Source organism: Sciurus carolinensis, chromosome 3 (genome assembly GCF_902686445.1).
Source record: "Sciurus carolinensis chromosome 3, mSciCar1.2, whole genome shotgun sequence".
NCBI classification, from domain to species: domain Eukaryota; kingdom Metazoa; phylum Chordata; class Mammalia; order Rodentia; family Sciuridae; genus Sciurus; species Sciurus carolinensis.
Window position 1 is genome coordinate 2,286,154 of NC_062215.1, and position 26,064 is coordinate 2,312,217.

The 26,064-nt window shown below is 56.4% G+C and overlaps 1 protein-coding gene across 2 annotated transcripts in view; it reads right to left on the reverse strand.

The window, feature by feature from the left end:
• The window catches only part of Rnf213 (ring finger protein 213), a 104,667-nt gene that overhangs the window by 68,746 nt on the left and 9,857 nt on the right, over window positions 1-26,064 (reverse strand). For both annotated transcript variants that reach the window (XM_047545198.1, XM_047545197.1), the window contains exons 4-14: window positions 13,428-13,949; window positions 13,071-13,193; window positions 12,328-12,479; window positions 11,975-12,130; window positions 10,900-11,111; window positions 9,279-9,565; window positions 8,634-8,893; window positions 7,171-7,368; window positions 2,708-2,930; window positions 2,126-2,181; window positions 1,392-1,545 (exon numbers count right to left, since the gene is read on the reverse strand). In XM_047545198.1, the coding sequence (XP_047401154.1) occupies window positions 1,392-1,545; window positions 2,126-2,181; window positions 2,708-2,930; window positions 7,171-7,368; window positions 8,634-8,893; window positions 9,279-9,565; window positions 10,900-11,111; window positions 11,975-12,130; window positions 12,328-12,479; window positions 13,071-13,193; window positions 13,428-13,949 (2,343 nt within the window). The remainder of the gene's footprint in view (window positions 1-1,391; window positions 1,546-2,125; window positions 2,182-2,707; window positions 2,931-7,170; window positions 7,369-8,633; window positions 8,894-9,278; window positions 9,566-10,899; window positions 11,112-11,974; window positions 12,131-12,327; window positions 12,480-13,070; window positions 13,194-13,427; window positions 13,950-26,064) is intronic.

Here is a 26,064-nt window from a genome sequence, read left to right on the forward strand (position 1 = left end):
TCGTACGCACGGCCCCTGTGCTCAGCCCCAGGTAAGGCACCAACTCCACGAGTGGCCCCAGCTAGACAGTGACCCATCCTGGAGTCACCCAGGGCTGCGCAGAGGTGGTCAACAAACAAGCAGCAGCGCCCTGAACCGCGCTCCAGAGCTCACTGCAGCCGCCCGCCACCCGGCCGCCCAACAGGAGGCTCCCAACACCCCCAGCGTGTTTTGGTTTTGGTTAATTTTAGCACCGCAAAGCGTTTGTTTTTGCGGCACAGGTAGACCATCCGTGACCACAGATCTGGGACCCGAGCAACAATGAGGACACTTAATTCTGCAGAAAAGTAGATCCTACACAACTGACAAGCTTCTGCAGCAGCATTATCGAGAGCGGACACCTACCTGCGACACATTCAACAGTGCCACACGGGAGAAAGCAGACGCCTTATCGATAACATTCATTCTTAGTGCCTGCCATCTAGGAGGGGGCTCAGGAGGCTGAGCCAGGAGGACGGCAAGGTCAAAGCCAGCCTCAGCAACTGAGCCAGGCTCTAAGCAACTCAGCAAGACCCCGTCTCTAAATAACATACAAAAAAGGCCAAGCAAAGCTGAAGAAATAGCTCATGTTGGAGAGTGCTTGCCTAGCATGGGCAAGGGCCGCGGTCCGAAGCCCCGCGCCTCAGAGGAAAAAAAAAAAACGCCAGGGGTGTGGCTCCGTGGTTAAGCACCCCTGGGTTCAACCCTGGTACCAAAAAATAAATTTGATTCTTAAAGAGTGCGTCTGTGGTATTTTGAAGAAGAAAGACTGAACAGAATAAATAAGGTGAAAACACAGACTGGACCATCCGCATCTGACGTCAGGGCTCTGACATGCACGAAGCTTCAAACGAGAGTTGCCCAGGGATACAACTCAGCTGGACGCCCAGGACCTGCGGTGGAGAAGCTGCACAGCAGCGCAGCGCCCCCGACGCGGCCCCGAGACAGGTGGGAGCCCAGAGTGTGGAGGCCAGGTAAGCGGGTCTCCAGAGGCAGGAATCAGGGTGAGGCTCCCGCTGGGTACGGGGCCTGAGCCGGGAGCAGGACCCGGGCTCTGGGGCCATGCTGCACTGCCTCCTGCAGGGAAGTACTCTGGCAGGAAGTCAAGGCACACACACGTGTTTGGGGGGCAGGGGGACAGGCCCTAGTCTTCTGCAAACAACAGAATCAAGGAAAAAGAAGGGGTTGCAGTGGCAGGGCCGGGCGAGCTGTGGAGCCTGCTTGCTGCAGAACCCAGCATCTAGGAGGTGACACATAGATGCCTGGCAGCTGCCTGGACCACTCTCTCCCCAGACCCCACAAGTTCCCGTCCAGTGGAATTCCAATCCCAATTCCGTGCGGAAGGCCGGACCTCTCCTGGGCATGACACTCACCACTAGAGGTCTCAGTCCAATGACTCCACAAACGATCTCAGCAGACAAGGCGGGCATCTCGTAAAAATTGGGGCGAGTGGTGAGCTTGCAGACAGCTTCATGGAGTTTCAGGCACACAGTCGAATAGGACTCCAATAAGGTCACCCCAGGAATCCTACCCGCCAGGAGTCCAAAGAGATCATTGAAGTCATCAGCAAACGAAAAAACAACAGCCATCATCAATTACCAGTCCCCTCCCTTTAAGAGACCTATGAGCAGGCCCAGCTCCCCAGGAGGCTGAGGCAGGAGGATGGCCAAGTTCAAGGCCAGCGTGGACAACTAGAATGAGAAGTTATATTTCACCCACGTACGATGTGTCAAAGTGCTTCCTACTGCCACACACACCCTAACTAGAACAGATAAAAATGAATAAGGACAAGAAAATAAGTGAAAACAGAGGCAAAAAGGTCGGAACGACGCGGAGTCTCAGCACCGAGGGCGGTTATTTCCTTTTTTTGTTTTTCTGGTACTGGGGACTGAACGCAGGCGAGGACATGCCAGGCAAGTGCTCAACCCGAGCTGCATCTGCAGCCCCCTTGATTTACTTCAAGGAAAAACAAACAATGCCGGCTGGCTGGCTGGGCAGTCGCAGAGGACACTGGGCACTTGCTGGTGTTCCACCCTCCCAGCTGGACAGCAGGTGGCCCACACCACCTGGGAGCCCGCGCAGGGGGCCGCACCAGCCGTCCACTTACCTGTCCTGGTAGATCTCCAGGAGGCTCCTCAGCATTTTGAAAACATTCTCGACATCCTGAGGCAGAGAAGACAAAGGGCGCCTGGGCGGTCGACCAGGAAGCAGCGGTCTTCCCTGCCCCAGGCCTTCCTGGGCTCCAGGCCCATCGCCACCGGCCAGATGCAGGCTAAACTCAGACTCTTTCTTTCTTTCTCTTGCCTTTGTCTTTTTGGAACTGGGGATTGAGACCAGGCTTTGCATAGAGGAGTGCTTTGCCACTGAGCTACAATCCCAGCCCTTACACCATTTTCTATCCCCAAAAACGGAAAGACAGAAACTATGAACCGTGTGACATCCCAGTGCCTTCCAACGGCCTAAGTAACCAAGGCTACTGTGCACCTGCACTCTATTTACTAAGCCAGAATGACTCCCGGGCACCAAGCTGCGGCCTTAGGAGGTAACGCCTTCTTACTGCCGCCATGCCCTCATTCCTCAGCCCTTCCCCAGCCCACCCTCCAGGACGGAAGACCCGCAAACACTCCGGGGTCAGCCTGTAACCTGCTCTTGCTAAGCAAGGACCCGACACCTGCTCCCGATGACAAACCTCCACATTTTGGTAAGAGATCTCCTGAAGCCCTTGCAGCCTGTAGAGAGTCCCTAGAAAACAGTCCAGGACCCGGGCAGGCGCGAGGCTCAAGTATTCGGTAGTGTTTTCCATGTAGGGAACCAGGCTTCCCAGAGGCAGCAAACTGAACCAGGATCGGAAGAGGTACTCATCCACCTGCAGCAACTGCTTCCTGCTCTCCATGAAGTGAAGAAGCTGGCTCCTGAGTGAGGAAACCGGGACGAGACCAGGGCGGCAGTGAGAGTACGGAACAGACTCGAGACAAGGAAGGGCAACGCTGGGCAGGTCCGGAAAGCTCAGATTTTAAAGATGACGTGAACGCCTGGTGGCAGCAGACAGCGTGAACCAAATGAAAACTGAGGGACGGCCAGGTGCGGAGGCACACCTGTAACGCCAGCAACTCGGGAGACTGCGGCAGGAAGACTGCAGGTTCAGGAGCAGCCTCAGCAACGTGGCGAGGCCTGTCTCAAAATACAAAATAGAACAAGGGCTGGGCTGAGACTCAGTGATTAAGCGCTCCTGGTTTCAAACCCTGGCACCAAAAAAATAAAAATAAAAAAATGATTTCCACTTGGCTTTCATTTCAAAAGGTTCCAAACATCGCAAAGGGATGAGAACAACTGAGCTCACTGTCTTCACCCCTGAAAACCACAGGCCGGTCCCCGTGGATGGGGAGGGCAAGGGGACAGGGCACTCGACAGGGCAGCTTTCTGTGGGTAGAAAGAGTATGGTGCCGTTTTCATGTTTAATTCAGATTTGAGTTTTGTACTTACATTTGCTTTTCTAAAAAGTTTTTGTGGTGTTGGGGATGCGACCTGGGCCTGGCCCACGCCGGGCAGCCTCTGCCACCAGGGCAGCCCCGCCCCCACAGCCTCTCCCATGCCGGCTGTGACTTCCATGGTGAGGTCTCCAGAGAACCTTTCCTCACCCCAAGATGATGTCACCCGGAAGCTAAGTGCCCAGGCGCTGAGGGCTCTCCAGAGCCGCGTGCTCAGCTGCGGCTGGGCACCTGCACCCTCAGGGTGCTGAGTGGTCCAGCGCAGAGTGCAGCCCCGGGCTTGGTTCACGTGCCCCCTGGCATGCCTGAGGAGGGCGTGTGTCCTGCTGCGCTGGGCGCCGAGGCCCCGGGCACCACCCAGGTCTGGCTGGCCTGCAGCTCTCTCCCCAGCGTCTGTACCTCCTTCCTCCTCTGGCCATTTGTCCCCCACCCTGCCGCTGGAGAGGAGGCACCGGGCTCCACAGTGCCGGGTCTGCCCATTCCTCCTCTCGGGCTCTCAGTGGGCTTGGACTGGATCGTACGCCCTGGGGTTCAGTCCTCCTTGGTACCTTTGTGCTCTATTCCTGTGGCTCCTGCTCTGACTTTTCTCTTTTCTGTGGTGCTGGGGATGGAACCCAGGGCCTCGGCCGAGCTATGTAAGTGCTCCGTCACTCAGCCCCAGCCCTGGCTTTTTAAACTGGTGGAAAGCACATGGCCTAGTGTTCCACTGTATCACTTAGCTAGCCTGCACTTTTGCATCTGCAAGTCCCTGGACATGCTCAGAACAGCCCTCGGGGGCAGGGGTTCAAGTCCCCCCTTCTTCCACCCGGGGGCGCAATATCTGGAGACGTGTGGTTTTAAGACCTGGGGAGGGGCAAGACCAGCAGCACCTTCCAGGTGGGAGCAAGGGACACTGCTCAAGATCCAACAGTGCACAGGATGGCCCCCACCACACAGAATGGCTTGGCCCCCAAATACAACAGAGCTGAAGTCGGGAGATCATGTCTAGAATTACACTGGACAACATTTTTTAAAAGCTAATTATTATTATGAATTTTTATGGTAGTGGGGAGTGAACCCAGGGTCGCTCAACCACTGAGCCACACCCACAGCCCTTTTTTAAATTTTAGTTTGAGACAGGATCTCATTTAGTTGCTCAGGCTGGCCTCAAACTTGTGATCCTCCTGACTTGGCCTCCCGAGTCTCTGGGATTTCAGGCGTGTGCTGCCACGCCTGGCTTAAAGGTTACTTTTTTAAATGGCGATACACATGACATAAAATGTACCATTTCAACCATTCTTCAGAATAGTCCACGTGTCAATGACTTCATATTGTCACGCAACCAAAGTCCAGGACTTTTCTCATCTTGTAGAACTGAAACTGTCCTCATGGAAGACTAACTCCCACCCCAGCCCCTGGGAGCCATGCTACGTCTGAGTGTGGGGACACTCAGGACCTGTGGGCAGAACTGCATGGGAATGGTCCTTGTGGTGTCTGCTTTGGTTGGTCAGCACAACGTGCCCGGCTGGGGTGCACGCCGCGGCCTGTGACGGAGCCTGACCCCCGTGAGGGCTGAGCGCACTTCCAAGTGCCCCTCCCTCCTCCGGTCACCCGGTGGCAGTACCCCGGATTCAGCGGGTCTCCTCTCCAACTGCCTTGGAGAACGTCCTTTGGTGCCCAGCAGCCGTGACCGTGTGGATGTGAGTGGACCGCGCCGTCCTCCTGGACTCTGCAGCTGTGAGGTGCTGCTCTCTGTGCTGGGAACTCAGCACCACCCTCCCATCTCTCCTCGGGCCTCTGCCTCCCCTCCGCTCCCAGACCTGGGAAGCTCTGTTCTGCTCTTTCCCCCTCTGCTCCTCTGCGTGAGCACGACATTCCTACGGCTGCGCCCCTTTCCCCGGCTGCCTCAAGGTTGCTGCTAAACCCGACAGGACAGCCTTCATCTCCACGCCGGGTTGTCCGCGGCTTTCGCTCGGCCACCTTGCACCCAGGTTAGGCAGTGGCCAGCAGTGAGCGGAGGAAGGCAGGCCAGGTCACGGGCGCTCCTCAGATTACTCCAGGGTCTTCCTTCAACTACTTTCACCGTGGAGGAGGACACCTGGCGGGCCCAGGGCAGAGGCGGCCCCGGCTCTCCCGGTGAGCATCAAATGGCAACAGGACTGTCTACTTTCTTGTCTACTTTCAAAGTAAACAAGAGGGTGGTAGTTAATTTGTAGAAAATAAACAGAAGCAGAGGGAGCTGATTGGGAAAGTGGGTCAAGAGGAAAGGATTAATGGGACCCACTCTTGACAGGGCACACTGAGGTCAACGTGGAGTTGGGAATCCTGGCTACACGTCTCCAATCGCCTGGGAGGGGAGGTTCCTTCAGTAGCACAGGCGCACTAAGGTGACTTCTGACCAGCTACTGACCCCAGTGCCCACATGGGCATGGGACTGACTTGTACACGAAGCCCCCCTGAGTAGGATGGCCACCATGACAGTTCTCGAGAGGACCCCCTAAGGTGGAGGCTGACTGGCAGAGTGCAGAGGGTGGTCCCCAGCTCTCCCCTGGAACATCAAACAGCTGCGGAATTGGGGACAGCACCGTCTCCCGCGGCCTCTGCTCAGAGACAGCCGCTCTCTCTGGAGAGTGCTCTCTGCTCGAGCCTCACTTTGCTTTTCCACGCTCACTTCTCATACCGTTCCCTTGCGTGACTTGGTGTCTGAGTTTTGGCCAGAGCACGAGAGCCGAGCGGGGAGCTTCGGCTTCTGCTTCCCGGCCACGCCCACGGCTTCTGCTCTTCTGAAACTCCCATCTGTCCACAGCACTGCCCCTTCTCTGTGGGCCCTCTACCACAGCTGCCTGACACCCTCCCTGAACGCCGCACCTGGGCTTCACCCCCCATTTCCTCCCTGGCGGGCAGCGGCCTCTCCTCAGGTCAGGGGTCACGAGGGAGAGAAGCCAGAGCTTTGCTGTAGCCTAGTGACACTCGGCTCGTGGAGACTACCATCCTCTGACAGGGGGACCACGTTCCCCCTGGAAGAAGCCAGACTCTGAGCGTCCTCAGCCTCTGGCTCGGGCTTCGGCCTTCAGCAAGCTCTGTACGTGTCTCGGGAACAGTGACTTTCCCGGCCTCGGTCCCTCTGCCCACTGGATGGCCACCGTCTTGTACACACTGCAGGGCCCAGTGAGCCCACAGTCACTGTCCTGTACTCTTGCCCGCCCAAGACGTCCACGCTGCAGGAGGCCTGAGCCTCCCAGCCCCAGCACAGCGCCGCCCCCGCACCGTCAGAGTGCGGATGGCGTGCAGCCCTCCGCTTCTCCCGGCCACAAGAGGAGGGGCCTGCTCTGAGCCCTACCAGAAATGCACTCGCCGCCGCCCCAGCTAAAAGGCAAGGTTCAGGCCAGGAACCGAGGTGTGCACTACTCGGGCGTGTCCTGGGGCCCTGGGCACACAGAACTGCTCGCTGAGTGTCCCTCACGTGAGTGAGTAAACGCACATTAGGGCAGTCCCGGGAGAGAGACCGCCCCAGAGCCCCGCGCTCCAGGGACCGGAGGATCGGGCCAGGCGAGCCTGGGCAACTGAGCAGGACCCAGCTCAACAGTCAGACATTAAAAACGCACCAGGGATGCAGCTCAGGAGCAAAGCGCCAGCGAATCGCCATCCCAAGACATGCTTATAGAAATGCGGCTCTGCAACTTACTCGTTTAGCGTTTTTTCCTGAAACTTCAAGAAGGGGATTCCCTCGAGAGCAGCCCAGACGTCCGCAGGCTGGCTCACCAGGTCCTTCCTGGGAGGCTCCAGCTGCATGCAGTAGTGCAGGACAGGGAGGACACCTAGCCAGTCCACCACCTTGGCATCCATGCACCTTTGGCACAGGTCAACTAAGTACTCTCGCCATCTAGAAGGGAACCAAGACCCACAGTGAGCTGCGGAGGGCCGCGTCTGACCCGCCTGGGGGTCCGATGTCCCAGGAGGGAAGGGACGGCCACTTCACTTCTGCCTGGCAGAAGGAGCAATGCTGCACACCTGGACCAAAGCCCGGACCAAAGCCCGGATCAGGAGACACAGTCACAAGGTTTCCTGGCCCCTGACCCTATTGCACCAGGATGTCATGAATCCCCACAACGGACGCCCCCTGGGGTCATTTCCACCCACACCACACAGTTGAGGAGTTGAGGTGCCCAGGTTCCAGCCAAGGAATTCACACAGGGCCTAGGGTTTGGACCCAGGGACACCCTACCACTGAGCTACAGCCCCAACCTTTTTTATTTTGAGACAGAGCCTCCTTAAGTTGCTGAGGCTGGCCTCGAACTTGCGATCCTCCAGCCTCAGCCTCCTGAGTTGCTGGGATTACAGGTATGCGCCACCACATCTGGCTACAAAGCCACTTTTTAAAAGGAACAACACATGGTGTGTGTCCCATGGGCACAGAACCTGCAGCTTCCTCCTCCTCCACCTCCACATAGCTGTTTGTAGATTTCTTTACCACCGTCCCTTCTTCATAGAGGGTGCATCAACTGCCTGGGTCTTTAAAACTTAGGAAACCCACAGGCTGTTAAGAGCTCAGGAAAGACCACCTGATGTCACCTAAGTGCAAACCAAACAGAAGCAGAAGAGACCCTGGTGCTCAGAGCACGGCGGCTCAGACGGTCTCCCCACCACATCAAAGGCCGCTGCTGACCCAGCGGGGACGGCGTGCCTCCAGCAGCGGGCACAGGCACGGCAGCAGGGCGAGCATCCCGCTGCGGGGACACGCCAGCAGGCTGGACCCCAGGGCCGAGGCACACTGTGCATGGCAGCCCCCCTGTTACGGTCTACTTTGTTTTATTCCCTTATTTTTTCCAGATGGGGTTCCACTAAGTGGCCCAGACTGGCCCTACGTTCTTGGGCTCAAGCGATCCTCCCGCCTCGGCCTCCCAAGTAGCTGGGATGACAGTGTCGCCATGGTGCCTGGCCCTGCGGAGCTTCTTGGAGTCAGGATTTCCAGGAGAACGCAGAATCTAACAACACTGGCAATGGCGGGCACGCCAGGGAGGGACAGGAGCACGCGGTGACAGGACCGCGGTGTGACGTCCCCAGTGTGCACCCAGCCCTTCTCTGACAAGCAATCAGATAAAAACCATGATGAATGGGCAGGAGCCCTCCGATAAAACCCCTGGATACCTCTCAGACGTGACCAGGAAGTCGCAGAGGTCGCCGTGCAGGGCGTCCGGGGAGCAGGTGCTGGGGCAGAGGACGGAGCACAGGGAGGTCAGGTCCCCTTCCGGCAGGTAGAGTCTGGTGTCCTCCACCAGGAAGAGGAGGAGCAGGCCCCTCCTCAGTCTGCTCCTCACGGGGCAGCCTTCAGGCAGGGCGTCCCCGCTCCTTCCTTCCAGACTCAGCCCCAGCTGCTTTTTCAAATACTTCCACAGGTGCTTCTTCACCTGTTGCAGGGAAGAGGAGAGGGGCCCGCATGGGGTGCGGCCCGGAGGCCGGAGCGCCCTCGGGCAGGGGAGCCCTGTGGAGGGTCCCACCTGCCCCACAGCCCCACCTCCCAGCATGCCCCCTGCAGGGTGGGGGTCCGGGCGGACCCTGCACGCCCAGGAGAGCGCGGCGTCACGCTCAGAGGGGGCGCCAGCTCCGTCCCCAAGCCACGGTGGCTGCAGGGCCACGAGGCACGGGCCGCACCCTTCTTTCAACCTGCCCAGGCCAGGAAGGAGCTAAGACTGGGCGGGAGCGAGGTCAGAGGTGCGGTCGCGAGGCGGTGCAGGAGCAGGAGGGACGGAGCGGTCTCTGCACCCGCCACTCGGCCACGGGGAAGCCCGATACCTCTGCCTCTCCGAGGTTCAGGCTGATCCAGGGCTGTGCTGCTTTCCCTTCGTAAACCATAGGCACCCGGACGACAGAGAAAAACTGCCGGAACAGGCTGAAGAAGCTCCTCAGGTTGACGGGGTTCCAGGTCTGGAGGACGCTGAGGATGCGGCCCAGCATGGTCTCGGCCGCCAGCTGCTTCCCCCTCACCAGGTCCTTCTTGATCTTGTCCGTGAAGAAGCTCTGGAACTTCTGGAACTTCCCAGGGGGCCTCATGCATATTATGTCATCATATTGATGCCAGTCTGCGGGGACAGCAGGGAAGGGGTCACACGGAAGAGCTCGGCACCCTCCAGCCTGCGGCACCCCGAAGACAAACACAGGGGAGCACAGGCACACTGGCACACATCTGCAATGCCAGTAGCTTAGGAGGCTGAGGCAGGAGGATCACAGGTTGGAGGTCAGCCTCAACAACTTAGGGAGACCCTGTCTAAAAAATGAGAGAGACAAAAATGGGAATGAAGTCAGAGGATGAAAGAAAGGAAGGAGAGCAAGAGGACTCTGGTAAGTGAGGCAATCAGAACTCACTCTATCAGCTACTACAGACAGAATCCCAGACCACCCACAGCGATGACCTGAAAACCAAGTCTCTGCTTAGCCACCCAGCTCAGCAAACCGAGTAAAAGTTTTAAACACGACCACATGCAGGTAGAACATTTTACACCCACACTGCGTCCCTCACTAGCAACTGAGCCGGTTCTGGTCAGTGACCCCAGGGTGCACACTGGGAGCAGCAACACCCAGCCCAAAGGGATGAAGCGGATTCCCCAGCAGACGCAGACAGCCACCAGGAGGGCCCAGACAGGGCCAGCGCTGAATTCCTGGCTGCCCTGAGAGCCAGCTGCAAGAGACACAATTACAGACCTAGCAAACACAGTGACGCCAACTGCAGAACCATCGGAAAAGGAAAGTAGTCAGCCAAGCACTGTGGTGCATGTCTGCACTCTCAGTAATCAGGAGGCTGAAGCAGGAGGATCAAAAGTTTGAGGGCAGCCTGGGCAACTTAGCAAAACCTGACTCAAAATTTTAAAATGAGGGGCTGGGGATACAGCTCAGTTGGTAGAGTGCTTGCCTGTCAAGCACAAGGCCTTGGGTTCAATCCCCAGCACCACGGAAAAAAAAAAAAAAAAATCAAAATGAATAAAAAGAGATAGGGATCTACCTCAGGGGTAGGAGCACTTGCCTAGCAAGCATGAGGCCCTGGGTTCCATCCCCAGCACTGTTAAAATGGGGGGGGAGAAAAAGGGAGAGGAGGAAAGAAAAGATAGAAAATTTAGAAGATGGTCAGAGGCACAGTAGTGCATGCTTGTAATTCCAGTGACTCTGGAGGCTGAAGCAGAAGGATTGCAAAGTCGAGGCCAGCCTCAGCAATTTAGGAGGCCCTAAGCTACTTACTGACAGCCTGTCTCAAAATAAAAAATAAAAAGGGCTGGGCCTGTGGCTCAGGAAGGGCCAGCCAGCAGCTCCCTGTTCCCCACTCTGTCCCAGACTGACCGGTAGCCCGGGCCCACTCCGCCCGCGGTCCAGGCTGCCCTGCCTGGCGCACCAGGCAGGACGCAGGCTGATGTGGGGCCCGTACCTCCGGAGCACAGGAGGGAGGACCTGACGCACAGGCAGCGGTTCACGTGCTCGCCCGCCTTCTGCGGGGGCTTGTAGATGTACTCGTACTCCACAGTGGGGTCGGGGCCGCGACCGCGGTGAAGGACGTACTTGTAAGGGATGGCTTTGTCCAGGCTCTGCCTGGGAATGACAATGCTGCCCTCGATGAGGGACCCGTTCTCGTGCAAGTCCCTGCGAAGCCACAGACACCAGAGCATCACCAGGAGCCTCACCTGGAGAGACTGAGTTTTCAGACCCACCAGGAACCCAGACCCACAGCCTAAGGGCACGGACGCACGGCTCGCCCAGCACACGGCTCCTTTCAGCCAGGACAGGAGGAGCCATAGCAAACCCAGACGAGGAGATGCTGGGAGGACCAAGCCTAGGTGCCAGGTGCAGGGGCAGCCGGGACGCAGGGATGGGGACCCGGGACTCACTGATCACCCCTAACACACACCAGGGATGGGGACCCAGGACTCACTGATCACCCCTAACACACCCCAGGGATGGGGACCCAGGACTCACTGATCACCCCTAACACACCCCAGGGATGGGGACCCGGGACTCACTGATCACCCCTAACACACCCCAGGGATGGGGACCCGGGACTCACTGATCACCCCTAACACACACCAGGGATGGGGACCCGGGACTCACTGATCACCCCTAACACACACCCCAGGGATGGGGACCCGGGACTCACTGATCACCCCTAACACACACCAGGGATGGGGACCCGGGACTCACTGATCACCCCTAACACACACCAGGGATGGGGACCCGGGACTCACTGATCACCCCTAACACACCCCAGGGATGGGGACCCGGGACTCACTGATCACCCCTAACACACACCAGGGATGGGGACCCGGGACTCGCTGATCACCCCTAACACACCCCAGGGATGGGGACCCGGGACTCGCTGATCACCCCTAACACACCCCAGGGATGGGGACCCGGGACTCACTGATCACCCCTAACACACCCCAGGGATGGGGATCCGGGACTCGCTGATCACCCCTAACACACCCCAGGGATGGGGACCCGGGACTCACTGGACGTAGTACATCTCGCAGGCGTCGCTCCACGCGGGCCGGCCCAGCCCTTCTCCTCCCCTGACGAAGACAGTGTGCAGCTCGGGGTCGAAGGCGAAGTCCTTGGAGAGGATGGCGTGGAAGTACACAGTGACGCCCTCCTCCGGGCTCAGCGGGCTGCAGAGGAGAGAGCGCTGTGGCCACTGACCAGTCCCTTCCGCCCCTACGGTCACTCACGCCTAGCCACTGCCCAGGAGTGGCCAAGGGGAGGAGGAGGGTGGGGCCTGGCCTGGCTGGCCTCCCTGCCCGGGCTGAGCTGGTCAGGGCCTGGACAGCACAGCCGGCGTGCGGAGCCCAGCCGGGCGGCCCTGTACCTGGCCTGCCGGTTCTGCTGCTCCTTCTCCTTTTTCACGGCGGCCGCATGACTTCTGCCAGTCCCTTCCGGCTTCCTTGGGTCTTTGGGCTCCGAGATGTTTTCACCTCGTTTTTTCCCGGAAGCAGCCGACCCATCCTTGGTCTGGGCTTCCTGGAATAAGCAGCCACGCCTGGCATGAAAGGCTGGACCTGTCTGTCCCTCAGCCGCGGGTCTCACAGCAGCCAGAGGGCCGTCCAGTCCTTGCAGTCCACTCCCGTGGCCTCAGAGGACCCTTCCCCAGCCTGTCCTGGCCTCTCCTCCCTCCCTCACTCCTGGGGACACTAGTTCCTTGCGCTGACAAAAGGCCACCACAAGCCACCAAAGGGCCTTGGCTCACCAATCTCTTTGTCCAGACGTGTCCCCAGGGACCCCATAGCTCACCCCTCACTCCTTGGAGCCTCTGCCCCCAGCACTTCCTGGAGGCTGCCCCTGTTCACCCTGCTGAGGGGCCACCTGACAGCACCAACCAGCACCCCCACAGACTTTCCCCCAGCTTGCTTCCGGCTGCCTGGCTTGGCCTCCGTCCTCCTGTTCCCATGCATGAGGGCCCTGAGGGGAGGCCTGGCCTCCTGCACACTGTCCCTAGTGCTCCACAAACATCTGCCACACAACCAGGTGGAAGGCGGGCTGGCAATGGGCTGCAGCAGGTGACCGGGAAGGCCAAGCAGTGTCCCCGAGGCCCAGCCGGCGGGAAACCTGTACCTGGCGGTGCTCCTTGGCAGCAGGGGGACCCGCCGGGGGCTGGCTCGCTGACGGAGGCTGATCGTCCACTGCCTTCCCAGCCCTGTCAACTGGACCATCTGGCTCAGCCGCAGCATCAACGCCCTGGAGGGAATAAGCCCCCAGACTCCTGGGCCAGAGACAAAGGGAAGGCCACTCTGCCCGCGTGAGACCAGCACCGGCCTTAGACTGCGGGTGGGGCCAGCAGCCCCCACCCCGAGGGAGCTAGTCCCAGCTGCCCTCCCAGTTGGGGAAGCCCCGTCTCACCCCTCTCACCCACGGGGTTGCCAAGGTGCGGGAGCCAGTCCTGTGCCCCGGGCGCCACTCCTGGATACTCACCCCAGAGGCTGGGCACCCCGCCTGCTGCCTGGCCCTCTGGGCTTCCTTCTGAGGCTCAGAGTCCCCTTTGGACTCGGGCAGTGGGAGCCCCTGGGCAGCACCTTCAGCCTTAGGGTGGGCTTCGCAGGCAGAGCTCTGCGGGTCAGACACCTCCTGGGAGAGGCCTCTGTCCCCAGGGGGCGTGCAGGTATGGAGGCCCCTTCCCTCTGCACGGTCCTGGGGGGCTGCGCTGCCCCGAGCCTCCTCTCCTGCGGACGCTCCCCTGTCCTGGGCAGGCTGTCCCTGCAGAGGGCTGCCACTCTCTTCCGCGCGTGTGACGGGCCCGGCCCCCTCCAGCAGCGTCACCCCTGTACCCAGGGGCTGCCCGGGCTGGTTAGCTGGAGCAGCCTGCTGGGCTGGGCTTTGGGCCGGGGCTGTGCCCTGGGACCCAGGGCAAGAAGGTGAATTCGGACTCTGGGGACTGGAGGCACCCGGCACGGAGGCAGAAGCGCCCTGATTCTTCCTCCTCTTCTTCCTCTTGCTCTGAACAGAAGAGGGAGACTCCTCTTACCTCTCAGGGCTCGGCAGCCTGCCCCGCGTCTCCCTCCTGCTCTGTGCCCCTCTCTCAGGCTCGGCAAGCTCAGCTCCGCTGGGCCACTCACATCTGCCACCCCCGCCCCTTCTCATCCAGTTCCGGGTGGAATCAGGTTAAGACGCCCGGGCAGAGGGGGGCTGGCCGAGGAGCAAGAGGCCCCACCAACAGCCCTGTGAGGTCACCTGTGGACACTGTGGCATTTACAGGCTTCCCACGTGATGCTCTGCGGCGTAGGGGTCACAAGAGGAGACCCAGAATCAGGAGAGGAGCCCGCAGTGCGCAGGAGCAGAGGCGCAGGCCGCTCCAGGGGAGGCTCCCACCTCGGGAACCAGGAGCGCGGCTCTGAGGGGCAGGCTGCTGGGACCCTGGCCCCCGGGCGGTGACGCTCCGGAGGAGGTGCCCATGGGCCACCGAAGGCAGGTGGCTGGTAAGTCCCCAGCCAAGTCCCCAGCCCTGGCTGCAAGTGACGAGGCCCTGCCCCCGCGACACCAGCCTGCCCTGCGCCCCTCACCCCGGGTTAAGCCTACCGGGAAAGCAGGGAACTTGGGGGCTTCTGTGCCGGGTGCGCAGGCCTCCTCCTGGGTCAGTCTGCAGCTTCCCCAAGATTCCTCGCTGACCTTCCTGCAGAACTGCCCGGGGGCCCGCCCCTCCCCCCAGGCACCCAGAGGGCTCCCAGCCTGGCTGGGAGTCAATGCCCACGGTGTGCAGTAGAAAGACGGCTTTAGGGGACTTTTTTCTTTCTGTGGTGCTGAGGATGGGACCCAGGGCCTCGCACAAGCAAGGGGATCTAGCAAAACTGCGTCTCCCAAGGGCGACCAAACCACCCAAGATGTGGTTAACGAGTCGAGTGGCTCGGCAGTCTGGGTGGCGCAAGTCCCCACTTCCACAGCTCCCTGGAGGCCGGAGCCACCAGCCCAGGCCCAGGCCTGCGTGCAACTCAGCGCAGACAACAGCGGGCCCCCCCAACCCCTCAGGGCCACCAGCCCCCCCACCTGAGGCTGACTGGACGGGTCTGGGGTCTCCTGGCCCCAGTGGTGTCCCTCGGCCTCCCGAGGGTTGCAAGAAGTTGCTGAGCACAACCACGTCAGACCGGCGCGGGCTCCAGGAGGAACACCCCAGCCCTCCCGGATTCCCTGGAATGTCGGTGCTTCACCCAAGGGGTGCTGCCTCCATGGGCCACCGGGTGACCTGGGCTCTGGGAGGCACAGGGACCTCGAGGGCCCGAGGGCACAGCAGGGCCTGTCCCACAACACTGGCCACGTGATGAGGCAGACCAGGGCGCAGCATGAGACGCGCCAAGGTCGGATCCAGCGCAGGGCACTGGGGCAGGTCAGAGGCCACCCTGACTCAGAGGCTTCCTGGAGGGGGCGGCACAGGGCCCAGCCTGAGAGATGCAGCTCTAACCAGCTTGCTCTCCTCGGCAGGACTCCCAGGTCTTTGTGCACAGAGACGACCCTCCCAAGGCCTCCTGCTCACCCAGAATGAAAGCCCACATCCAAGCCCCCGTGAGGCTCGGGCCTGCTCACCACCTCCCCAGCACGGGCCAGATCTGGAGGTGGGTGGGGCCTGGGCACAGGCAGTGAGGCTGGCGGCACTGGGGGCAGCAGGGAGTGCAGAACATCTGTGCCCGGGCACCTAGGGTGGGACGCAGCAGGACACAGGTCCTCGGGAGCCGGGAGCCGGGTGGGGGAGGACGGGGGCTTGGAACAGACCCCTGCTGCAGGCCTCTGCCTCTGGAGAGGCGGAGCTTCAAGGTGGAGGTGACCCAGAGCAGGGCTGGGTGGGGGGCCAAGGTCCAAACCAAAACACGGGGGCCAAGCCAAGGAGGTGCAGCACCAGAGATGGGGACAGGCCAGCAACACAGACAGGACGACCAGTTCTCACCAAGTGGGCGGAGGGACATGAACGCCGAGGGCAGGGCAGGTGGGCAGGGAAACCGCCTACAGAGGCGGACAGGTGGGTGCTGTGCGCCCCCCCCCAGCCCCTGGGGCCAGCTGGCTTGTCCCCGCAGCAGGGAAGGGCTGTGAGGACCGGGGCAGGCTGCGCTGAGGACCCCGAGGCCTCTTCCCTGGCAGCTGAGCTGCTCGGCACATCCTCCGGCAACCCGGCTCCACCAGAGCCTTGCTGGGGAGGACCTCCTGGCAGAGCCAGAGGGACACCCACCCAACGCACCTTCCAGATCAGCCTCCTCCTTCGAGCAGACACCCGGGCGGTGTGCAGGGAGAGGCTTCCACCAACAGGAGCCGTGGCCTTAGGAAGCAATGGAACCCAGGAGTGGGGGCCGTGCCTGTGAGCTCAGCGGCTCGGGAGGCTAAGGCAGGGGCTGAGGCAGGAGGACAGCAATTTCGAGTCTAGCCCAGAAACTTAGTGAGGTCCCATCTCAAAATAGAATAGGAAAAGGGCTGAGGATGTGGCTCAGCGGAAAAAGCACCTCTGGGTTCAGTCTTGGAACAAAAAATGAAAATAAATAAATCAAAATTAAAAAGAAGCAAGGAGAGGAGCTCCGCGAGCACAGGTGGGCCCCCGCCAAGGGGGCGCTCAGGGAGCCAAGGGACGGGACGCTGCACCAACCTTCCCGCAGAGCCACCCACTGTGCTGTGCCAAGCCCTGCAGAGCACCTGCTGCCCTGGGCCTTGGCTGCCTCCAGCCCAGACTGCGGCACAACCACACCAGGCCCGGCACACACCACAACTGGCCGGGCCAGCCTACTGGCTTCCCAAGCCACCACATGCCTTCGATCACCCACCTGTTAGATGGACAGACATCCCTACACCACAGGGTCACCATGACGATGACCGGGGTGACAAGGCATGTCTCAGTCCTAGAAAGCTGCCTGGCTTAGCAGGGGCTGAGGCTGTCACCATCCACGGAAGGGGCTTTGGGGCAGTGTGGGCGCGGAGTGGTGCAGAACCCCTGTGGCCAGAGCCCCATCTCCTCCCTCACCAGGAAAGGTCCCTGCAGCTCCCTGTTCTCACCTGCACCCTGCATGGCGAGTAGAATCTGCTCTGCTCCAGCCCTGGGGTCAGCCCCTGCGGGCTCCTGTCAATGGCTGATTTCCACCTCACAGCCTCAGGAGGTGGGGGCCAGGCTGGAGAGCCAGTCAGAGCCAATGAGGCTTGGGGGAATAGCTTTCTGAAGGAGCTTCCTTTGTCCCTGGGATGAAGGAGTGAGGTAGGGAGCTGTGGATGCCATTATGTGACCAGGGGCAGGATGGGCCGGAGCATTAGAGAGAGCATGAGGGCAGAGCCACATCTGGACTTCAGGGCTACCACCCAGGTGCCTAGATGGAGCCTCGCCTACAGCCTCAGGATTTATCAGCGATATGAGCAATAAATTCCACTTAACCAGTTTCAGTTGCATTTTTGGTAATTTGTAACCAAAAGATTTCTATTGGTCCAAATGATCAAACCTCAGATTAGGTTGCTTTCTTCTTACGGAAATGAAAGCTACGTCCAGGTGACCAATGTTCTGACTGCCAGGACACGGATGCCAGGCTCTGGCAGGTACCACAGTCACCACAGACCAGGGAGGACCCTCCAGGTCCGTCAGAGCACACCCTGCCTTGACCTTAGAACAGCTGCCAGCTGCCCTCCAGGAGGGGAGTGGTCAGTAGGGCAGGCACCCTGGGGTGGGCCTGCGGGTGCCCGAGGAGGGCCTGGCTGCATCCTCAAAGAAACGGGAGGTGGCCCAGGGAGACCCTCGCAGGGAGGCCGGCCAGGTCCTGGGAGACAGCTGCCAAGCCAAGTCTGCTGGCCAGCCACAGCCCAGCGGACCCCACACCCCACTCAGGACGGCACTGCCTGACCACCTGATGGACAGAACCGCGGCGCTCAGGCGTCGCGATGCCTCCACTTGGCCAGCCGCCATCTCTTCTGCAAACGGCCTCCTGCAGCCCTCGCACCCGCCGTTCAGAGACGGCTGGTTTCCTCCTCAGAACCGAACAACGGCGCGGCGGAGCTTTGGGGAGCCGTGGATCAGGGCTGGGAATCTGGAATTCTGTTTTCCTCAGGGCCTGCCCGGGAACGAGGGCCTGGACATCCCGAGTGCTGCTGGCCACTTCTCCCCAGCCCACCTCCTGCAGCACTGCGTTCCCTGGCGGGAAGCGGCCATCCTGCTGTGCTGGCCGCTCATGCTGGAGTGTGGGGCCCCACGGAAGGAGGTGGTGCCACCCAGTAGTTTGGGGACCTCCTTTGCCTGGGGGACTTGCGCCTCTGCAGCAGCCACGGTCACCGGGCTCCCTGGAGAGCCGGACCACCACCTGCATGGCCATCAGGATGAAGGTAAAATCCCAGGACCCAAGACCCCGTCAGGCCTGTCTGCGGGAGGAGAGCTCCATCACCTCCCCCGGCACCTGCCATCAGTATCAGGGCCTCCCACAGGGGAGTCACCAACATGGGTCACTCCGACAGGTGCAGGCACTGTCTCAAACCCCAAGGGCACGCACGCGAGGCTATCTGTGGTTCCATGGCTTGTGCTACGGAGTCCCAGGGAGCCCTGCCCTGCAGTGACGTGGTGACTTCTTATGCATAACAGTGATTCAGTCCTGCGTCGGGACCTCTCACCAGGCCCAGGGTTTGTACAGGTCGCCTTCAGCCAAGAAGCACCTAAGCTTCCTTCAGGGAGGCAGCCAGGCGGGCGCTGTGTGTGACCTTCCTCCCATTATCTGTCTCAGGACTGTTCTCTTTTCTCGTATTCTACGATTCTGTTCTTTCCATAAGTTCCTCTTCTCTCCAGATGGGTACAGGGAAGAAAACTGGAAAGATCCCAAATGCACAAGTTTTCTTTTCCTTAAAAGCCTTTTTCTGAGGACTTTCCAGGCTCCCACGATCTTGAAAACCATCTCGACTGACTCTGATCTGCACTCTGCTCTAGAGTGATTACGGCAGTCACTTTCTGGCCTTTGTCTTTTTCTGAGCTCGTTTATCTTTTTATGCTCGATTCACCTTTCTCTTGAACCAATTAGTCTCATTTTGTGTAACTGGAGTTACCGCCCTGTTCTTTCTTCCACGGTCTTTACTCAGAGGCCAGCTGTTCAAGGGTTAACTCTCACAAACACCAGAGAAAGCAGGAGATCTCCTTTGAAGAGCCCTACGCAGGAAAACAGAGGTAATGGTGGGAGTGAATCTGCCCCCAGGAAGGATGGAAGGCCAGCTGGACTGCACGTCAGCATCCACCATGACGCCCAGACTCTATCCCGCAGGCTCCCAGCTTCACAGGCTGTTTTAACCTCGACAGGGCCAAGTCTGACAATCTGTATAATAAGCATTTTAGTTCTTTCCTATCCTACTGTGGAAGTCTTGCCTGGCAAAAAAGCTATAAAATCTTTGTTTTGGGGAGTTGGGGATCTAGCTCAGTTGGTAGAGTGTTTGCCTTGCAAGCACAAGTCCCGGGTTCAAATCCCCAGCACTGAAAAAAAAAAAAAAAAAAAACTTTGTTTCCTGCTAATGTTCAAGTACATGCGTGCATGTACTTGGGTCTACATGTGTGCTTGTGTCTATATGACATACATGGTACCAAAAACTGTCATGTAAAGAGCGCTCATAAAATCAAAATATGGATCCAAATACCTTTCGGTTCGGGTGACTTAAAATGGTTAAAGAGATAAAAAAATTTTCTTAAAAAGGGTCTTTAAAATAACAAACCCACATTTTTTCCAGGTGATCAGTCATGAAGGGTGTTGTTTTCTGTAAAATGTTTAAAGTGTAATGTCCATTGCTTGTAGGATTTTTCTTCAATAGAAAAGGATGGTTTAAAATGTTAATTAACTTGGTTTTCATGGGTAACCTAAGTTAAAAATGGGTAGATCAGATTTAACATAAATGGGGTTAACATTAAAAATGTGTTTTTTAAATTGTTGGGGTCGATGGAAAGATGTTTTAAGATTGCTTTGTTTCTGGTCTTCGCTAAAAGCAAGATGATTAAGGGTTAAAACTTTACTTTCCTGTATGTTCTACATACAAAGATTAAAAGAAGAGAAAAAATCCTTCAAAGAATGATAAAATAATATTGTTTTAAATGGCCCCAAGAATCCCTCAGTATTCTGACTCAAACTTTAGGCCCCTCAAGGTCAAGACTAAGGACTTCTGATCCTGGGAAGGAGGCCAGCAGTGAGGAAGAAGAAGAGGCTGAGCCAGGTGCAGAGGCCACACTCCTCAGCTGCCCTGTGTCCTTCGCTGTCCAAGCTAAGGAAAAACATGTAGGTGCAAGTTTGTCTGTTTTAAAGGTTCTCGCCTGTCAGCCTGTCTTGGCGATCCTCTCTTGTCTCTGTTTTTCGTTTCTGTTATTGGCCCTTTGGGACGTGGGCCATGTGACGTTGATCTTACCAACAGGCTCTCACAAAAATCCTGGCTGAAGGGCCACTACGGGCATGGGCCTCTTTAAGAGAAAGATGTCTCACTGCAGCACTAGCTGGCCTTTGACTGGCTCTGGATAACTGCCAGTCTTATACTTGGAGCTGGTCTGTCAGAGGTAAAGCGTACAGAAGATCCTGCACGCACAGGTATTTATGCGGTGACATGATAAGGAGTCTGAACCGTCTGTTCAAGGTGCCAAGAGGCACTGCCTCCGATATGCAAGCACAGCAGGACACCAGAAGAGAGGGTTACCCAAAGTTCCCTTTGTACCCAGGGCGGGCAGTCCCAGCACGGTCCTCAGACTGGCCCAGGTAGCTGCAGATCTGTCACTGGCCTCCTTCACTGATCATCAACATGCCTAGAGTAAGATAACGGCCCAAAAGGAGACTGGGCACGAGGGGGGAGGTCAAAGTTGATGGCATTATATGAAGATAAGGGAGACAGATCAGGCTCAGAGGCACCCTGAGCTAAGGAAGGGCTTTGTAAACGCCAGCTTGTCTGATCCCCCTCCTGCTGTGTGAGTTAAATGCCTAGATAACATTCATAAGGATTATTTCAAAACATACACTTAGGAGAGTGTCTAGAACCAGAAAAGATAAAGGGAAGTTACAGGTATGGGAATATATGTTTTGGTATGGAAACTTAGAAGGAAAAGGAAATGTCTGTGGACGAGAGGGAGTTTTGTCTGGTAAAGTAATATTCTTGTGCTAAAATCCAAGGTAAAAGAGAGGAGAAAACTAAGGATGTAAACAAGTTGTAGAACATCTAAGTTAGGTTTGTGGAGGCTGAATCTCAAAAAGTTTGTGTGTGATTAAATTGGTCATAATTATTACTTAGTTGAAGTTTTTTAAGGTCCAATATTAATGTACTGATATAAACCAAAATTGAATTCCCTATGTGTTGAAGTAACAAGGGCTCCCCCGCACCCCGCGGTGCTGGGTATCGAACTCAGGGCCCTGTGCTTGCAAGGCAAGCACTCTACCAGCTGAGCTATCTCCCCAGCCCCAAGGGCTTCTTAAAACATTGGTCTGTTCTTATTTATCAAGATAAATTCTTGCATCTGTTGAGTTTTATTATTTACGAGCACTAATTTTAAAGGGATTAAGATTTGTACAACTCTAGTTAACAAACAAATGCCATTTTAGATTATTATACTACACTGAAGTCTAAATTCTTCTTCAAAGTTAAACTTGGTTAATTTAAGGACATCAGTGTAATTGTGTCACTGTCACTGGCTTCTTTATATTTTAGGTGTATTCATGTCCTCTGATGACACAAAGTACGAGATTTAGGAGAGCACTTTACCAAGCTGATGCTCTCCAACTAAATTTTTCTGTAACTGGTCTCTCATAGACTTAATATAAAAATAACAAATTTAGTTGGAAATTTATTTATGTCATTTAATAATTTGTAATTAGATAAAAATAATCTGTCATAAGTTATAAAATTTTGTGTTACTCTTTACACTGGGATGGGAACTTGAGTGCATTTTTGAAAGGCAAGAAGGAGAGGATGGGGCCAGGTGTGGTGGTGCACACCTGTAATTCCAGTGGCTCAGGAGGCTGAGGTAGGAGGATCATAAGTTCAAAGCCAGCCTCAGCAGAAGAGAGGCCCTGAGCAACTCAGTGAGACCCTGTCTCTAAACAAAATACAAAATAGGGCTGGGGATGTGGCTCAGTGGTCAAGTGCCCCTGAGTTTAATCCCCAGTACAAAAAAAAAAAAAAGGCCTGGTTTATTTAAAGGTTAACAATATGAGATGTGAAGACATTTTGCCACTTTCCCACAAAAGGGGTTAAAAGCTCTCTTAGCTTGTTTGATTCATGTTTCAGATGTAATGTTAAATTATGTTAACCGTTTCACATAGACACAGGGAATGATATATAAAAACTTTATAAAATAATATTTGAGGAAGAGGTAAAGATCATTTTCAGAAACAAAACATCTTACCTAAGATTTGTCAAGAGAGAGATCACCTCACCTGAGTTAAGACTGCCTCTCACCTTATTCCATGTTAGGATAACTACTCAGGTCCATCTAAAGTTAAGTTCAAAAGATAGATTTTCCTTATAAGGATTACTGTGATCTTAAAAAGGAAATACAATATATAGCTAAGTAAAGGTTTGTGTTTCTTGGTTCATAGCTATTATACAAACTAAGTATGTTTCTACTCTCATCTATTTCATTTTTTATTTTCTTTTAAACTTTGTAACTCTTGTCTGTTAGTGCTTTACAGAAGTACAACTTCTAGTATAATAACCTGAGTTAATTTGAGATAATGAGCTGTCATCTACAGGCTAGGCAAAATCCAAGACTGACTGCCAGTGTAATACTGACCCTAATTAAAGAAAGGGGTAAATAACCGTAAGATTGTAGACATTATAGTTAAAACCCAGTACCCTACTTTAAGACTGGTAAAACTGGTCTGCTGGATGATTAAAACCAAAACTTAGAGACTGAAGATAAAAAAGGTGGAGGAGAATGGCCAATATTTGGCTCTTGCCCTCTGAGGTCAGCTTGAATGCAGGGGATAACAGGGACTTCTCTGAGAACTTTACAATTCTGGGCCACGTGACCTCCAGATCAGGGGGATCAATGGGACCCTAAGGAATAGGAAGCCAACCAGTGCACATTCTGCAAAGAGGAGGGTTACTGGAAGGGAAATGAATGTCCTTACCTCTTCCAAGGGAAGCCACATGTGGTCAGCAAGACCTTGACCTGTCCTAGCAGATGGCACTAGAGAAGCTAAGAGGCTTCTCACAAGGTCCCAAGAGTGACCCCCTGAGGGATTTCAGCTGATTCTCAACAGTAGAGAGGGACAAGGTTGATTTTGACCAAGTTGGTCTTGAACACCTGGCAGGAGAGTCACAAAGCACAGCCACATGTGGGCCATCATTCATAGCTACGGTGGCACAATTGATAGCAAACAGGTTAGAGATCACCAGGAAGTTACAACTAACTGTCAGGAAACCCCCCTCACCGGATCAGGTGTTGCCAGTTGCTCTGTTAATAATTAGGTCGAGCCCTATTAGGCAGACAGGATTCTCCCCTGATGGGATTCTCTGTGGGCACCCTCCTCTCATCATAAGAGGTATATGAAAAGATCTAGAAGTTAAACAACACCATGCCCACCCCATTAAACCTGGAGATGCTAACTGACTAAAAAATAAAATAAAATAAAATAAAATGCTCAACTCCTAATGTTTCTCTGGAGGGGTCCACTCACTGTCTTCTTATCCAGCTCTACTGCAGCAAAGCTGGACAAGAGGGCCCCTTGGATTCATCTCAGCAGGGCAAATCCAGCCTCTGATGGTTGGGAGTGCATTCCCAATCCAATCACACCTGACAAGCTGACCATCCAAAACAGACAAACTGTACCCCAAGAGGCCCAAGGACGACCGGGAAGCTGACTGGTCTGTGCACAGCAGCAGACTCAGGAGCCGACTGCTACCTGGGCTTAGTGGACCACTCTTATTTTCTGCACTGGCCTGTTTACTGCCAGGCTCCTGCTGGCACTCTGTTGGTCCCTGCGTCCTTGACATACTGACCTGATTTGTCTCCTCCTGCTTGGAGGCCATTACATTCCAAATGGTCCTCCGGTGCTACCAAAGGCTTATCTTGAAGGACAGGGACAGAGGTGATGCCCTAAGAGGGTTTAATAGGGCATCAAAGGGGGGAAATGGGATGGCAAACCAGACCTGGCTGTGAAATGAAATTACAAAACGTTACAGTAAGAAACCGGTGCCCGGGCAAGGGTCAGTGCCCTCCCCTCTCAGCCTTCCTCCAGGAAGCCTCCTTAACCATGGGTCCCTACCTTTGGGTTGTCGATAACTGCCCTAGGAGTCTGAGCACTCCCTCCTGGAACGTCACAGATGGCTGTGAAAAGAGCTGTTTCTTCTTACCTGTTTCCATAAGCATCTCTGTTGGGGACCCTGCACAGGCCTCAGCCATGTAGACTAGGAATTTTTTTAAAAAGAGGAAAAAGCCTCAGTGATAGGATGGGTCTAAGATGACATCAGATAACCTGTAAATGCTGGGAGAATCTGTGATCAGGGCTCGGGATTTGGAGTATAGTCTTCCTCTGGGTCTGCGGCGTATAATCAAGTCTGAGTTCTCCTCCTCTCCGAGTGCTGCAGGCTGCTTCCCGACGCGTCTCTCTCCCACAACGGTGGCTTCCACAGCACTAAGTGCCACTGGCTGGGACCCAGAGCCTGGTGTTCATTCAGCCACAGCCACAGTACTTCAGGGCTGGCTTTTTTTTCCCCTTTGGAAGAGGCTTGGGAACACGTGCATACTGCTGTAAACACAGTGTTCCGATGTTCTCCAGGACTCTTGGAGAACTGTTTTCCATGGCATTATTTAATTCATCTGGCGTGTCTCTCATGTCAGCATGAGCCACGACCTGGCTCTTCCCAGGGGTGATCCTGTGGCTCAGGAGCCCTCCTTCAGCCTCCACTGTTCTGGAGCCGCCAGCCGGAGCTGGACAACGCTGCTGTGCATTCCCTCAGTGGACACCGGTGGGTTCACCGTGTGCTCCCAGCTTTCCTGCCTGGCTCCCGGGGTCCTTTTTCATGTCCCTTGTAGAGATCCTCACCAATTCACAGTTCAGATGGACTCTAGAATATTTTTGTCAACTCCCAGGAAACCCCACAACAAACCCACCAGAAGCGTTATTATTTTGAACATTAACCACTGACAGGGGGCAAGAACAGATGGCCTGGCCACATTAAACCCACTCTCTTCCTGCTGGGGAGTCCACGTGGCCTCATCCCAGGTCCTCCCGTGCCAGTCCTCTATTTTGAGTGTGTGTGTGTCACAGTGCAGGGCATGGAACTCAGTGCCTCCTGCTTGCGGGGCCTGCGCACCACCCCAAGTCACACGCCTGCTCTGCTGGTCCTGCAGCTGGGCTTCAACCTGGGTTGACGTGACTGTGCCCACCAAGGCCACAGCAGGGGCTGCTCGCACACCCACGCCCCGGGGAAGGTCAGGCACCTCGCCTCCTGCCGCACCGGGGCCCAACCAGGACCCATGTGCAGCAGCTGCTCCTTCAATCATTGTGAAAGAGCGTGTGGCACTCAGAACAGCCACGGCCCCGTGAGTGACGGTGAGACCTCGGAGGGTGAGGCGACCCTGCTTTCCCCGCGTGCACGGCGCCTTCGGTCCATGAGGGACGTCCACTTTTTACGGTGAAGTTGAGTACCCCCGACCAACACCCTGGAAAATGACAGCTCAGGACCTGACCCCAGATACAGACACCAGGATCTGTAGGGTGCCTGCCACACCACGGGCACCTCAAGCACAGCCCAGCTCTGCTGGCGGGCACAGGCCCCATGGAGGCCACCTGCCTGGTGTTGCAACCCAAGACCCACAGGAGTGGCCTCTGCTCTTTTCTGTGAGAACCCCGGGTGGCCTCTGGATGCCAAAGGAGAGACTTTCACAAAAAATAAAAGCTGGGGGTCGGGGTGGGCAGGACATGCAGCACAGAGTAGAAAGACGGCACCCCCAAAATGACCGCATGAGGGCCAAGAGCTCAGTGGGCAAAGCCACCTCGGGGGAAGCCCAGCTTGGCACAGCATGGCAACCGGCTGGCCAGGGCTGTGGGATGCGGGTCCTGCAGCCAGGTCCGCAGGCTACCTGCTCAGGGTTTGGCGCAAAGGCGTCCGAGACCTCGCCCACAGCCGCCTCCTCCACTCTCTTGCTGGGAAGGCGCTG